We start from the raw sequence: 13,633 nt of genomic DNA, 5'->3' as shown, positions 1-13,633 counted from the left end.
TTAGCAGAACGTCCTCTCTCCTATAACTTCCCTTTAACAAAACATTCCTTCTCGAGTCTGCCTTAGTCCCTCACCTGTGTCCATTTCAGGAAAACACTCCCTCATGTGTTTGCCCCAGCAAAACACTTTCCAATAGAACTGACTCTCCAAGGAACCTTTGCATTTCCACTTCACCCTTAACACGTTTCAGATGTGAACAAATATGGACACCCTGCTCTGAAACAGACAGGCTTCTTACTGAGATAGTGAAACTCACCAGTAGATTTCAACAGTAACAACAAAGACGAACTGTAAAATACCATGTTCTTGTTATTGGTTTATAAGATTGTGCTTTAGTCTTCTTCTGTAGCCTGATGATCAGGAAATGGTTGCTTTTTAAGTGTATACTGCAAACAGTCCAACACCTGTGTCCCATGGAATTCTTTAAAAGTTAGTTTAAAATATGTAATAAGAATGTGAAAATGATGCTTAGTATGTTACATGATGCCTTTAATCCCAGCACTTGGGAAGCAGATGCAGGTAAATCTTTGTGAGTTTGAGGCCAGCCTGCTCTACGGAGAGCCCTGTCTCAAAAAATGAAAAACAAACAAATAAAAAAAAAAGAACAAAAAAGGAGGAGGAGGAAGTGGTAAAGATAGATTTTTTTAAAATAAAGAACAGTTTATGTATGAAGATTAATCTAAATATTTCCAGAATGGAAAGAACAAGTTTATGTATGTTGCAAGTGATCAAGTAAGTTATTTATGATATGTAAGCAATAAATTTTAGAGGTGATGGACAGAGGATAGACAAGGTATTGCAATTTGTAAGTGAATGGTCAGTACATTGATGTCAAACCTTTACTTAAATCAACAATTGATATAAGCGTCACCAACTCACGGTCACAGTTACAAACACTGGCTTCTAAAGCTCTGTGCAACCAATTTCAATTATCACAGATACAAAACAAAAATATGTGCAATCAATGCAATTACCTGTGGTTTTGCTACCTTTGTTTAAGTTAATTACTTGGAAAAACGAAACCAAATTTATTCCAAAATGCCTGAGCTTTATCTGCATGTTGCACAGAGTTAAAGTGACAAGGCTGGGAAAGTTGTCCTATTTCCAACAAAGCTTGAAAGCTACAGCAAAGAGAATAATGGTGGTCAGACAGGACATGCAGTATTTTGGTCATTGTCTTCTTAGGTCAGTCAGGATGCAGGACAATGAGACCCCTCTGGTAAATCAGATGTTTCAGAGTATTGAGAGACTAAACTCTGACCATCCTACATCTTACAAGAAATCCACTGGGGACCCCAAGCTATGAGTGATGCAATACAGATGTTACAATCATGTGGGGGTTTTGCTGGTTGGTATTTTGTCAGCTTGAAAGAAGCTCTAGTCATTTTGAAGAGGGAATATTGTCAAAAGGTGGTGGGGCTTGCCCAAGACCAGACTGGTTTACATACTAAGTTCCAGGACAACCAGGGCTACACAGAGAAACCCTGGATAGAGGGAGGGAGGGAGGGAGGGAGGGAAGGAAGGAGAGAGAGACAGAGACAGAGACAGAGACAGAGACAAAGAGACAGAGACAGAGACAGAGAGACAGAGACAGAGAGACAGAGACAGAGAAATACAGAGAGAGAGAAAAGAGAGAAAGAGAGAGAACACCAGCCTCAGCACCTCTGTTTAGAAAATGATTCCATCAGTTTCACTTATAGACAAACCTTTCGAGGTAGTTCCTTGATTAACTGATGTGGGAGGGTCTAGCCCACTGTGGACAGTATCATTCTGGGAAGGTCACCCTGGATTGTATAAGAAAGTAGGCTGAGGAAGCCATGGGTGTGCTGGTGAACAGCATCCTTCATGGTCTGTACTTCTGCTCCTACCTCCAGGTTCCTCCTCCTGAGTTTCTGTCTTGGCTGCTCTTAATGATAGAATATGGCCACTGTCCTGACTACAGATGATCTTATAGAGGCATTTTCTTAATTGAGGTTCCCTCCATTCCAGTGAATTTAGTTCCTCTCAAGTTGACATAAAATGAGCCAGAAAAGCATTCTTCCAGTATGTCTTCCTAAATGACACTAGTTTTATTAGAATAGTAACTACACTTGGCCTGTCATATTGTCAGAGATTCAACCAATCACATATTAACAACATATGAAACTAATAATGTTTCTATTCTGAACATCGCCACTCCCTGAATTACACAATATAAACTATGTAGCTAAATAAATTGGATATAATAAGGAATCTGGAATGATTGTAAGTATGTAGCATGGATGTATTTAAAGCTTAAAGGATGTGTGTAGATCACATGCCATCTTAGAGATAACATAAGCATCTATGTGGTTTGGCTTCTGCAGAGTGGGGTGACAGTTCCTTCTTTTAAAAATCTCAAAGAACCTTGGCTTTGCTAAGAGTGAAGACTTTGGTTTAGAGTTAACTGAAAGAATGTTTTGAAAGATCTGGTCTGAAAGTCAGGAGTAGAGATGGCCAGAAGGATGTAGGGTTCTTGAAGAGGGAGGAGCTTGTCTAGAATTCTTAGTCACTGGACTGGTACTAACTTGTGATTCTGCTCTTTGTAGTTTTTTTCAGGTCTATCAGTATATTCTGGAAGCTTCCTGCCTAAGCTCTCATGGATTCAGTACTTTAGCATTCCTCATTATGGATTTAGGGTAAGCTGTCCTCTCTGCCACTGTACTTGAGTTCTCTGATTGCAGTAACTGAAATGAATCTTTCCCAGGTCCTTACATCAGCTGTAATCTCTAACCAGCTCCTGCCCAGAGATGTCCTTCCAGGAACAAAAGATGAACAATTTCCTGTTAGTTTTACTTAGCCTAAGGTCAGCCTGTGCCTTTCCCCTGTCATATGGGATTTGAGAGAATTGAAGGATTAGAGAAAGCTCAGAGCAAAGAGGAAAGGTAGATAATATGATGAAAAAGAACGAACCACAGTGTTTCTACCCAATGAAGAATTGATGATAGGATCAGAGGCTACAATGTATAGTTCATATCAGGAAATTAACAGAAACAGAAACCATGTAATACCCACAGCTGTACTGGTTTCACAATCTTTCTTTGCAGCAGAGTATAGCTCAATATACTTTTCCTCCCATAAATACAGCTGATTTTGATCGAAAAAGCAAGAAAATATTGTTACTCTACCTCAATAATATTATTTTAATTGTAGCTTTTATGGGTTTGCAAAATTAGAGTACAAAGAAGGAGAATGTGTGGGGTAATTTAGTTAGAGATTTCACATTTTAGTCAATGGGCAACGTCATTGTTTCAATCTTAAGCCTCCGGACTCTGGGGCAGTCCAGGAGGGGACACTGGGGTGCTGAGCAGACTCTGAACTTGGTGGGATTTATATATATGAACTTGGTAGGATACTTGCAAATAGTGGTAACGATTGAACCTGAAGATATTTTATTCTTTGGAAACTTATGGAAATATAAAACTATTGACCTTTCCCGGTTCCTGCTTGTGTTACAGGCTTTGCTGCACAATGAATTCCTGGGACAAAACTTCTGTCCAGAACACTACACAGAAGAAGTCAGTAGATGCCATAACTATGTTATGTAAGCTTGAGTTCAGTGTCCTAATGGGGCATAGAATGCTAGTAGACTTAGAGGAACCTGCCCTTCCAGGGTTAACAGTCTGTCATTTTTCTGATCTGCAGAGTGACTCCCTGTTCCCTGAGGACATAGGCATGTGTTTCGGCCCTACTTCTCCATGGTGTAGATCATGTGCAGAAAGGGTTCTTTAGGGCATCATGGAGAAGACTGCTGGTGTTCTGAGTGTGGATTTGAGGTGCTTGGTTCAGAACACATGAGTTTGACATAAGCTTCTTTGATAAGTTAGCAAAACCACATAGTTTCTAAAAGTATAGCGTATGGTGCCTATGAGCTGACCCTGCTAATGTCAGGGCTGCAAGGGTGAGCTTTTCCTGCCAGCATTCAGGGTCCTCCCTCTGCCTCACACTCTGGAAGACTTCAAGAATCCAAAGGCCAGTGTTTGTGTGTGTGTGTGTGTGTGTGTGTGTGTGTGTGTGTGTGTGTATAAAATGTCCTATCAGAGAATATGCCCTGCAAAGAAAGAAACAAATATATCAGCATATTGAGAAAAATCTTTTTTTCTAATACTATTAAAATAGAAACACATATTTTTGATAAAATTAAATCTTTCTGTTTTAAAGTTAGAATATGTTGATTTTCTCATCTTATGATTTTCATATAAAAATAAGAGAAGATATTCTCATATCTCTCATGGATATTCAAAATAATAATAATAGCAATTCAAATTTTTGCTTTGAATTTCTGATAAGAATAGCTGTTTGGGGAGAGATCTTATTTCTCACATCTTCTCAACCCTGGTGTGGCCTAGCTTCTTTCTAATACAACCTCCCTATGAGTTTCTGGTCATGAGGACATGGATAGGAAAGTGAAAGCAAAGGAGGCCATCCACAGACTTCCTCCTCACAGATTGTTGTCTCAAGAGCAAGAAATCTGCTCTTTCAGTGGATTTCTGAACTGCTAAATCCTAAGAGATACAAAGAAATGGAGAGTCACAGGAATGGAGAGACATGGGCAGCAATTGTAGCTGAGGAAGAATTCTTAGCAGCAGCTCCTGTCCTAATGTGTGCCAGGCCCAGTGCATGCTGCTGTGCTTCCACTGCTACCACGGGCTAAGTCTGTCCCCTATGCTCCTGGGGATATCCTGTAGCTAAGCAGCTGTGGTTGTCACTTCAGTCTTAGTACAGGAGCAGACTCCTAGCTGAAATTCTTATTTTCCTTTGGTTCTAGGCCTGGAATTCTATGCTTCTTTTCTTGTGAATGACTGTCTTGGGTCAGCAAAATACTAACAGAGCTCAGATCTCTTTGGAATGTCTGTGTCATTAGGAAGCTGGAGTTTTCTGCTTCAAGAGTAATGACAACCAATACCTATACATGCTTTTACCTGTTGAAGAGAGCAGCATTATAGATTTAGAAAGGAATGGTACTGTGAAGTCTACAGAGTTGGATCACAGTGTGACTCTACGAACTTGCCATAGTTATTAGGCCTTCATCTTGTATGCTTTTAAGTGGATATGGCAGCTACACCTCTCTGGATAGTTTTTGAAATTAGCTAAGGTGCCTGACTCGAGTAGTTTCAGTTGATTGGTATAATAACATAACAAAAGTGTAAGCACATCATGACTACTATGATTTAAATAAAAGGGAGAAACTTTTAATGGTGTGTTGAGATTATGAGTTTTTAAGGGAAGCAACAGTAAACATACTGACTAAAGTTTGACATTACCTTTGTGTATGTTGAATTACAGATGTACTGGTGAAGAATTCTTGATGATCCAGGGAATTGATCTCTCATCATGGGGCTTCTGGGAGAATCACCTGGCTTTAATTTGTATAATGATCATCCTTTTAACAATTACCTATGTGCAGCTATTACAGCTTAAGATATTAGAAGTTCTTAGTTCCTGGGGGAGGAATTTCCTACAGTTGTTTAAATAGATGTGATTCCAAAATACCTTCTGAATGTTCATAATTATACTCATAGACAAATGCCACAGAGAGAATTCCTCTACTGTGAACTGTGGTTAATGCAGAAACTCATGGCTGCTCACAGTACAAGGCTAAGGGACACTGGAGTGCTTAACTCAAAGCAGGACACCTATAGCATGTCCTCTGCAGCTCAGAGCATTGTGTACTACACGTAGAAAGAGTATAGGAGCCAGAAGATAAGAAGGAACGGAAATACAATTTTGTGGATATGCACAGTCAAGCCAACCATGGATTGTTTCCCAACTCTACAGCTACCTGCATAAGACTGGATCCTTCATCAGCACAGGAAGGAACAGGGGAACTCAATGGGCCCATGCCCCATTGTGCTCAACTGTTGGCTACTGGCAGATCATGGGAGAGAGGCAGTCATTGATTTCATATGTATACTCACATTTGAGCCTACAGGACTCCAATGTAAAGTTTTAAAGGCTGGATCCCAAAGATAGCCTTGTTTTAACTCTGTGGGTCGCAAGACAAACCCAAAGTTTTGAATGTCAGAAGGAGACTTGTAAAGAAGATTATGTGAAGGGAATGTAAGGGAGATGAGAGTGGTGAGACAAAGGAAGAATGGCTGAAATACATTATGTATGGAATTGCATATTTTGAAAAATAAAAATTGTAAACATGAAACACAAACTTTTTATGTAAAGTATCTAATGAAGATTTCTTTGTATTTGGTATCTTTTGTACTGTAAATCAGCTATGATTTTTTTTAAAAATCACAAAATAACAAGATAAATTATAGAGTCCAAGCCCCGAACTAATGTTATTAAGTATTGCAGGCTAGTTCATCTCATCTATAAAAATCATGAGAGATAATTAATCAAAAAAATCTTTGACCTGAAAAAGGAGAATTTGTCCGAGAAAATTTTACATCCATTGGTATCAGTTTCATCTTTACAGTGAGAACATAATCTATCATCCTCCAAATGTAATAGTCAATGAATCCATGATTGGTGGTGGTAAGATCAGGTTCAGGGTCATTCTCAGCTAGATATTATGTTGAGACAACCTGAGCTACAAAAGACACTATGTCAAAACAAAAACAAACAAACACACAAAAACCCACACATAATGAGTGATTATGAAAACATCCTCTGTCAGCTCATTAAGTGAATAGGATTTATGGAGAATGTCTTAGAGTTTCTGTGGATTCAACAAAAAACTATGACCAAAAAGCATGTTGGGGAGAAAAGGTTTTATTACATTCATGCATTGTTGTGTTCATCACATAAGGAAGTTAGGACAGGATCTAATGCACGGCAGGAACATGGAGGCAGCGTCTGATGGAGAGCCCATGAAGGGTGGTACATGCTGGCATGCTTTACCTGACTTGCTCATCCTGCTTTCTTACAGAACCCAGGACCAACAGCTTAGGGATGACACCATCACAATGATCTGGGGCCTCCCCATCAATCACTAGTTAAGAAAATTCCCTACAGACATTTTCTCAGGACCTTCAGATTATGAGACTGACACACTGCCTACTGTGCTAAGGAGGCACCTGGAGGCATTTTCTCAACTGAGGTTCCTTCTTCTCTGATGACCCTAGCTTGTGTCAAGTTGTCATAAAACTAGCCAGTACTTCTTTGGTGATATGTCAGGAGTCTTAACTAGGGATTTTGGTTATAATTAAAGTAAAAAGACAGGTTCTTGTGATATGAAATGTATCTTGTGACATATCAGGGTAAACTCTGGATGAGAGAAGTCAGTTAACCTTCAGGATTAACTCAGAGGTATAGAATTTGGCAAGAGGCTCTCCTGAGCAATGTTGCTAAGACAAAGATGTTTGGACTTTGTCTTGCACATTGTTATCTGTACAAACCAACTCTTGGAATAATTGCCCCCTCTCAGATCTTCTAGTTCCCAAGATCCTTTGCAGCTTTAGAGATTACAGGCTATTGGTTACTACCTGTTGCATCTGTACCTTCACAGGTCTATCCCTTGTGTTTCTACAATTACTGTCATAACTTCTTCAATCTTTTTCCACAAAAGAAAAATACTCATCAGTAATATGATGCATAATGTAACAAAATATTCAATTTGGCTCTTAGTAAAACTCAGTTTCCCCATAGTTCTTCCTATTATTCCTGTTCAGTCATTCCTTCTATGTCGCTGCTCTTGTCGCCACCTCACTGACCAGCGGAAATAAGGAGGCAACCACGAACCCTTCTCCAAGCAGTTTATTCAGGAACCTTGTAATCTTACTTCTTACATCTTACTTCTTACATCTTACTTCTTTCTTCTTACTTACTCCTATTCCTCTCAGCCCCCAGCCCTCTTGGGTTAAATACTTTTCCTGGTCCCAATCAGCATCGGCTACGCGGCAAAGCATAATAGGCTATGAGAAATCATGCCAGCTTGCATCACAAACTAGAGGCACCCAGCTTTTCCAAATAAGGGATTGTTTATCACAATGCTCTCTGTTCTGGCCGGAGACCAGGTGCCAAATATACAGGGTGGCATCTGCGGCTCCCCACACTTCTACCCTATTCCCAGTCCTTTGTGACTATGCTGACCACAGAATCTGTCTCTAGGAAGGACCCACAGCTGCCACAGTAGGCTAGTACATAGCTAGGGAACCTTCAACTTCCTTCCTCTCCTCCATTTATGTCTCTCTAGACTTACCCTCAGCCCTGCTGGTGCCTGCCCACAGGAGCCGCCCCACCCCCAATCCTATTTTCCACTTCCTTGGGACTCAGGCTTTGGGCAATGATGCAGAGATGTCCTAGCTCATTGCTGCCACCTGCAATATTCTCTCTCTGGGACTTATTGCCACTCACTTCTCAGTCACTTTATCTTTTCTTAATTTACTGGGATAGAGGCTTAGCAGGACAAACTTGCCTGAAATCCATGTTCTTCTGACTACCTCCCAACCTGCTGGAGTTAAAGCAGGATACCAGTACATTTGGCTTCATGTTCAAAATATTTCATGTATATAAAATTTTTAGGAAGATTGTTGTGGTGGTTTGAACATGCTAGACCCAGAAAATAGCACTATTAGAAAGTGTGGTCTTGTTGGGGGAAGAGCATCACTGTTGGGGTGGGCTTTGAAGCTCTACTCAGTGCAGAAGAACCAGATTTCTCCTAGCAGACTTCAGATCAAGATGTAGAACTTTCAGCTCCTCCTGAGCTATGTCTGCCCTGATCCTACTGATTGATAATAGACTGAACCTGTGAACCTGTAAGCCAACCCCAATTAAATGTTGTTCTCTGTAAGAGTTCTTGGTGGGAGTCGGAGAGGGTAAGAGGAGAGGCAGGAAAAGGTGTCTTGCTTTTGGATGAATAGACTTTGGAGGACAATATGTAGCTAACAAGCAGCCCCTGGTTTAGAGGGTGGATCCACCAGGATTCACCACCAGAGGAGTGATATTTAGGATAGCTTACAAAATTAGGATGCTAGTTGCTGCGCCCAGTGATTGAGTCACCTGTTAATTCTGAACTAAGTTTGTGTGGTGTTTCCCTTCACAAGGTGACTCAACTGGGTTCCAGAGAGAAAGGAACATACACATCATCAAACACATGATCAAGAGTAATATGGTAATTTGAAAGAAAATATCTACCATAGCCTCATAGGGAAGAGCACTACTAGGTGAACCTTGTTGGGGTAGGTGTGGCCTGGAGAAAGTCTGTCTCAGTCTTCGTTCCTGCTACATACCGATCCAGATATAGAACGCTCAGCTCCTTCTTTAGCACCATGTCTGCCTGAATACCTCCATACTTCTTGCCATGATGATAATGGACTACACCTCTGAAATTATAAGCCAGCCTCAATGAAATGTTTTCCTTTATAAAAGCTGCTAGGATCATCGAGCCGAGACTGCTCCACAGCCCACTGTGCAGGGGTCCTGCCAGGAGAGACCTGTTCTCCCAGGAGTGCGTTCACTCCCAGGCTCAGAGGTGAGGTAACTGCTTTCTCTCCAATAACTGTCTGGAGCAGAGGCTAGCCAGGAGCATGCAGAACTCAGGAACAGTGCAGCAGCTGGAACAGGATCCTTCCAGTCGCCATCTGCACCCAGAGCTTGGGCTGTTCCAGAGCCCTCTCTGTATAGACGTTCTGCCAGGAGAGAGCTGCTCTCCTAGGAGTGCTGACACAGGCTTACAGACCCACAGGAGGAACAAGCTCCAGCCAGAGGCAGCAAGAACATTTAACACCAGAGATAACCAGATGGTGAAAGGCAAACAAAGAATCTTACCAACAGAAACCAAGACTACTTGGCATCATCAGAACCCAGTACTCCGACCACAGCAAGTCCTGGATACCCCAACACACCAGAAACCAAGATGTGGATTTAAAATCACATCTCATGATGCTGATAGAGGACTTTAAGAAAAACATAAAAAACTCCCTTAAAGAAATACAGGAGAACGCAGGTAGAAGCCATTAAAACAGAGAACAAAAATCCATTAAGGAATTACAGGAGAACACAGGTAAACAGGTAGAAGCCATTAAAGAGGAAACAAAAAACAATCCCTTAAAAATCACAAGAAAACACAATCAAGCAGGTGAAGGAATTGAACAAAACCACTCAGGATACAAAAGTGGAACTAGAAACAATAAAGAAATTACAAAGGGAGACAATTCTGGAGATAAGAAACCTAGGAGAAAACTTCCCTAACCTAAAGAAAGAGATGCCCGTGAATATACAAGAAGCCTATGGAACTCCAAATGGACTGGACCAGAAAAGAAATTCCTCCTGTCATATAATAAAACACCAGAGGCACAAAACAAAGAAAGAGTTTTAAAAGCAGTAAGGGAAAAAGGTCAAGTAACATATAAAGGCAGACCTATCAGAATTACACCAGACTTCTCACCAGAGACTACAAAAACTAGAAGATCCTGGGCAGATGTCATACAGACCCTACAAGAACACAAATGCCAGCCCAGGCTACTATACCCAGCAAAACTCTCAATTTCCATAGATGGAGAAAACAAGATATTCCATGACAAGAACAAATTTATACAATATCTCTCTAGAAATCCAGCCCTTCAAAGGATAATAGATGGAAAACTCAAACACAAGGATGCCTAGAAAAAGCAAGAAATTAATCTTTTAATAAACCAAAAAGAAGATAGCCACAGAAAACATAATCCTATCTCTAACAACAAAAATAACAGGAAGCAACTATCTTTTTTCCTTAATATCTCTTAACATCAGTGGACCCAATTCCCCATAAAAAGACATAGACTAATGACTGGATACCTAAACAGGACCCAACATTTTGCTGCATACAGGAAACCCACCTCAGTGACAAAGACAGACAGTACCTCAGAGTAAAAGGCTGGAAAACAATTCTCCAAGCAAATGGTCCCAAGAAACAAGCTGGAGTAGCCATTCTAATATTGAACAGCAGAGGCTGGTGAGGATGTGGAGAAAGAGGAACACTCCTCTATTGCCAGTGGAATTGTAAGCTGGTAGAACCACTCTGGAAATTAGTTTGGCAGTTTCTCAGAAAACTGGACATAGTACTACCTGAGGACCCAACTATACTACTCCTGGGCATGTACCCGATACTCCAACATGTAATAAAGACATCTGCTCCACTATGTTCATAGCAGCCTTATTTATAGTGTCCAGAGGCTGGAAAGAACCTAGATGTCCCTTAACAGAGGAATGGATACAAAAAAATGTGGTACGGTTACACAACGGAGTACTACTCAGCTATTAAAAATGATGAATTCATGAAGTTCTTAGGCAAATGAATGGAACTAGAAAAATCACCCTGAGTGAGGTAACCCAACTATAAAATAACACACGTGGCTTGCACTCACTGATAAGTGGATATTAGCCCAGAAGTTTGGAATACCCAAAGACCACATGAAGTACAAGAAGAAGGAAGACCACAATGTTGATATCTTGGTCCTTCTTAGAAGGGAGATCAAAATACCCATGGTAAGAAATTACAGAGACAAAGTTTGGGGTAGAAACTGAAGGAAAGGCCATCCAGTGACTGTCCCATCTAGGGATCCATCCCATATAGAGTTACCAAACCCAGACACTATTGTGGACAGGAGCCTGATATAGCTGTCTCCTGAGAGGCTCAGGCCAGTGCCTGACTAATACAGAAGTGGATGCTAACAGCCATCCATTGGACTGAGCATGGAGTCCCCAATGGATGAGCTAGAGAAAGAACCCAATGAGCTGAAGGAGTTTGAAGGAGGAACAACAATGTGAACCAACCAGTACCCCCAGAGCTCTCAGGGAGTAAACCACCAACCAAAGAGTACACATGGAGGAAACCATGGCTCCAGCCACATATGTAGCAGAGGAAGGCCTTGTGGGACATCAATGAGAGGAAAGGCCCTTGGTCTCATGAAGAATTGATGCCTCAGTGTAGGATAATGCCAGGACAGAGAAGTGGGAGCAAGTGGATTAGTGAGCAGGGAGAGGAGGGATGGCATAGGGGGTTTTCTGAGGGGATAAAATTTTGCAATGTAAATAAAGAAAACATCTAATTAAAGAAATAAGAAAAAAAGATAGAGTTCTTGGTCATAGTGTCTCTTCACAGCAGTAAAACCCAAACTAAGATTATATATATATATATATATATATATATATATATATATATATATATATATTTGTGAGACCAAATCTCTCTCTTGGCTTCTACTCAGTGGTTACCCAGGCAGATAGGCCAGTGATTTCCAGGGGATGCATTGTCCCAGCATTACGGTTACAGTGTTGCTGCCCTCATGCTGGAGTTGAGTAGGTGCACATTCATGAGCAGCAAACACTTTATTGAATTCTGTCTCCTCACGTGTCCTGGTCTGTTTTTCTGGGGTAGTGATTAGACTAGGTGAGAGAGCCAAACCCCAGGAGAGCAACTCAGAAACAGACCCTCCCTAGAGCCTCAGCATGAACTCTGAAGGAACAGAAGTGGTCACTGTGTGCCAGGCCCTGACTCTTTGACCTTCTGCTGTCCTTACCTTGTCAATCACTTCCAGAATCCTGTATCACAGAGTAGAGAAATGGAGTAATCACCTTGACAGCTTTTGTCGTTAGAGCCTGTGCAGGACATGGAAGACACAATCCGGAAACTCTACCAATAAGTGCTTGTGTGTCAAGAGCTCCCTGCCTGCCCTTATTCCCTTCTATTCCTCACTGGCATCAGTAGAAAGTATCACTAAGAATGCAGTAGATTCTCATTCTCTTTTTATAATAATGACTATTTAATAAAGTGAAATACCATTTGCGCTCCTTAGCTGTTAAATACAAGGACTGGGAAAACACAGCTGCCTGTTAGGTCAGTGTTGAGCTCAATTCTCCCAATTATGAGGAAATATAGATATTATGAAACATGTCCTTGTTTTTTCTTGGAATTTGTAGTATGATATGCATGAGAGATACAGTTAGGTGTTGCTGATATGACATTTAGTTTACACCCTGAGTCCCCTTTTTTATTCCTATACTTTTCCCTTGCTCTTTGTTTTTAAAGTAATATTTGATGATGCACTTTATGGCCTTGGAAAAACAGGAACATGCCAAACCAAATGGCAACAGAAATAAAGAAGTAAGATCAGGGTAGAATTTAATGACAGTGAAACAGAAAAAAATATACAATGACAACATCAAACAATAAAACAAAGAGTTGGTTGTTAGAAGAGATAGGCCAGATCAATGAACTGTTAGCAAATTAACCAAAGAAAAGTACATAGTAATAAAATTTGAGACAAAGACAAGCTATTACAACATATACCAGTAAGGTTCAGAAATTCATAGGGCATACCTTATTAAACGTATGTTCTAGATTCCAAGTAGAGGGCAGAATCAGTTTTGCTTTGTAGCCCAGGCTACAACTTCTATGTAAACCTTCTATAGAAGGCTGTTCTTCAACTTGCCAACCTTGGGCCTCAGGCTATGAGTCCTGAGGACCTCTTCTGAAGTTCTGTAAATGTTCTGGTAAAAAAACCCAGAACCTCTGAGTTTCACAATTACAATTGTGTCACATTGTATGTGTACCTCAAGCCGTCTCTTACATTTTCTATACTGTGTCTGTGTATCTGCACTCATGTCCATACTGTGGAGTCAACCAGGGCATTTCCCTTGCTCCCTCACTGAAGCTGAGGAATGAACTGAGCCTTTCTGA

The 13,633-nt window shown here is 40.8% G+C and overlaps 1 protein-coding gene across 9 annotated transcripts in view; it reads left to right on the top strand.

Annotated features, from left to right (window-relative positions):
• LOC116068004 (ATP-binding cassette sub-family G member 3) overlaps positions 1-6,208 on the top strand; it is a 49,589-nt gene extending 43,381 nt beyond the window's left edge. For 8 of the 9 annotated variants that reach the window (XM_031337065.1, XM_031337062.1, XM_031337059.1 and 5 more), the window contains 3 exons: positions 2,568-2,657; positions 3,477-3,562; positions 5,305-6,208. In XM_031337065.1, the coding sequence (XP_031192925.1) occupies positions 2,568-2,657; positions 3,477-3,562; positions 5,305-5,494 (366 nt within the window). In that variant the 3' untranslated portion in view covers positions 5,495-6,208. The remainder of the gene's footprint in view (positions 1-2,567; positions 2,658-3,476; positions 3,563-5,304) is intronic. The other variant, XM_031337064.1, reaches the window with a different exon arrangement.
• The last annotated feature ends 7,425 nt before the right edge of the window (positions 6,209-13,633 follow it).

Source organism: Mastomys coucha, unplaced genomic scaffold (genome assembly GCF_008632895.1).
Source record: "Mastomys coucha isolate ucsf_1 unplaced genomic scaffold, UCSF_Mcou_1 pScaffold22, whole genome shotgun sequence".
In the NCBI taxonomy this organism is placed as follows: Eukaryota; Metazoa; Chordata; class Mammalia; order Rodentia; family Muridae; genus Mastomys; species Mastomys coucha.
This window is presented reverse-complemented; position numbering and strand designations above follow the sequence as displayed.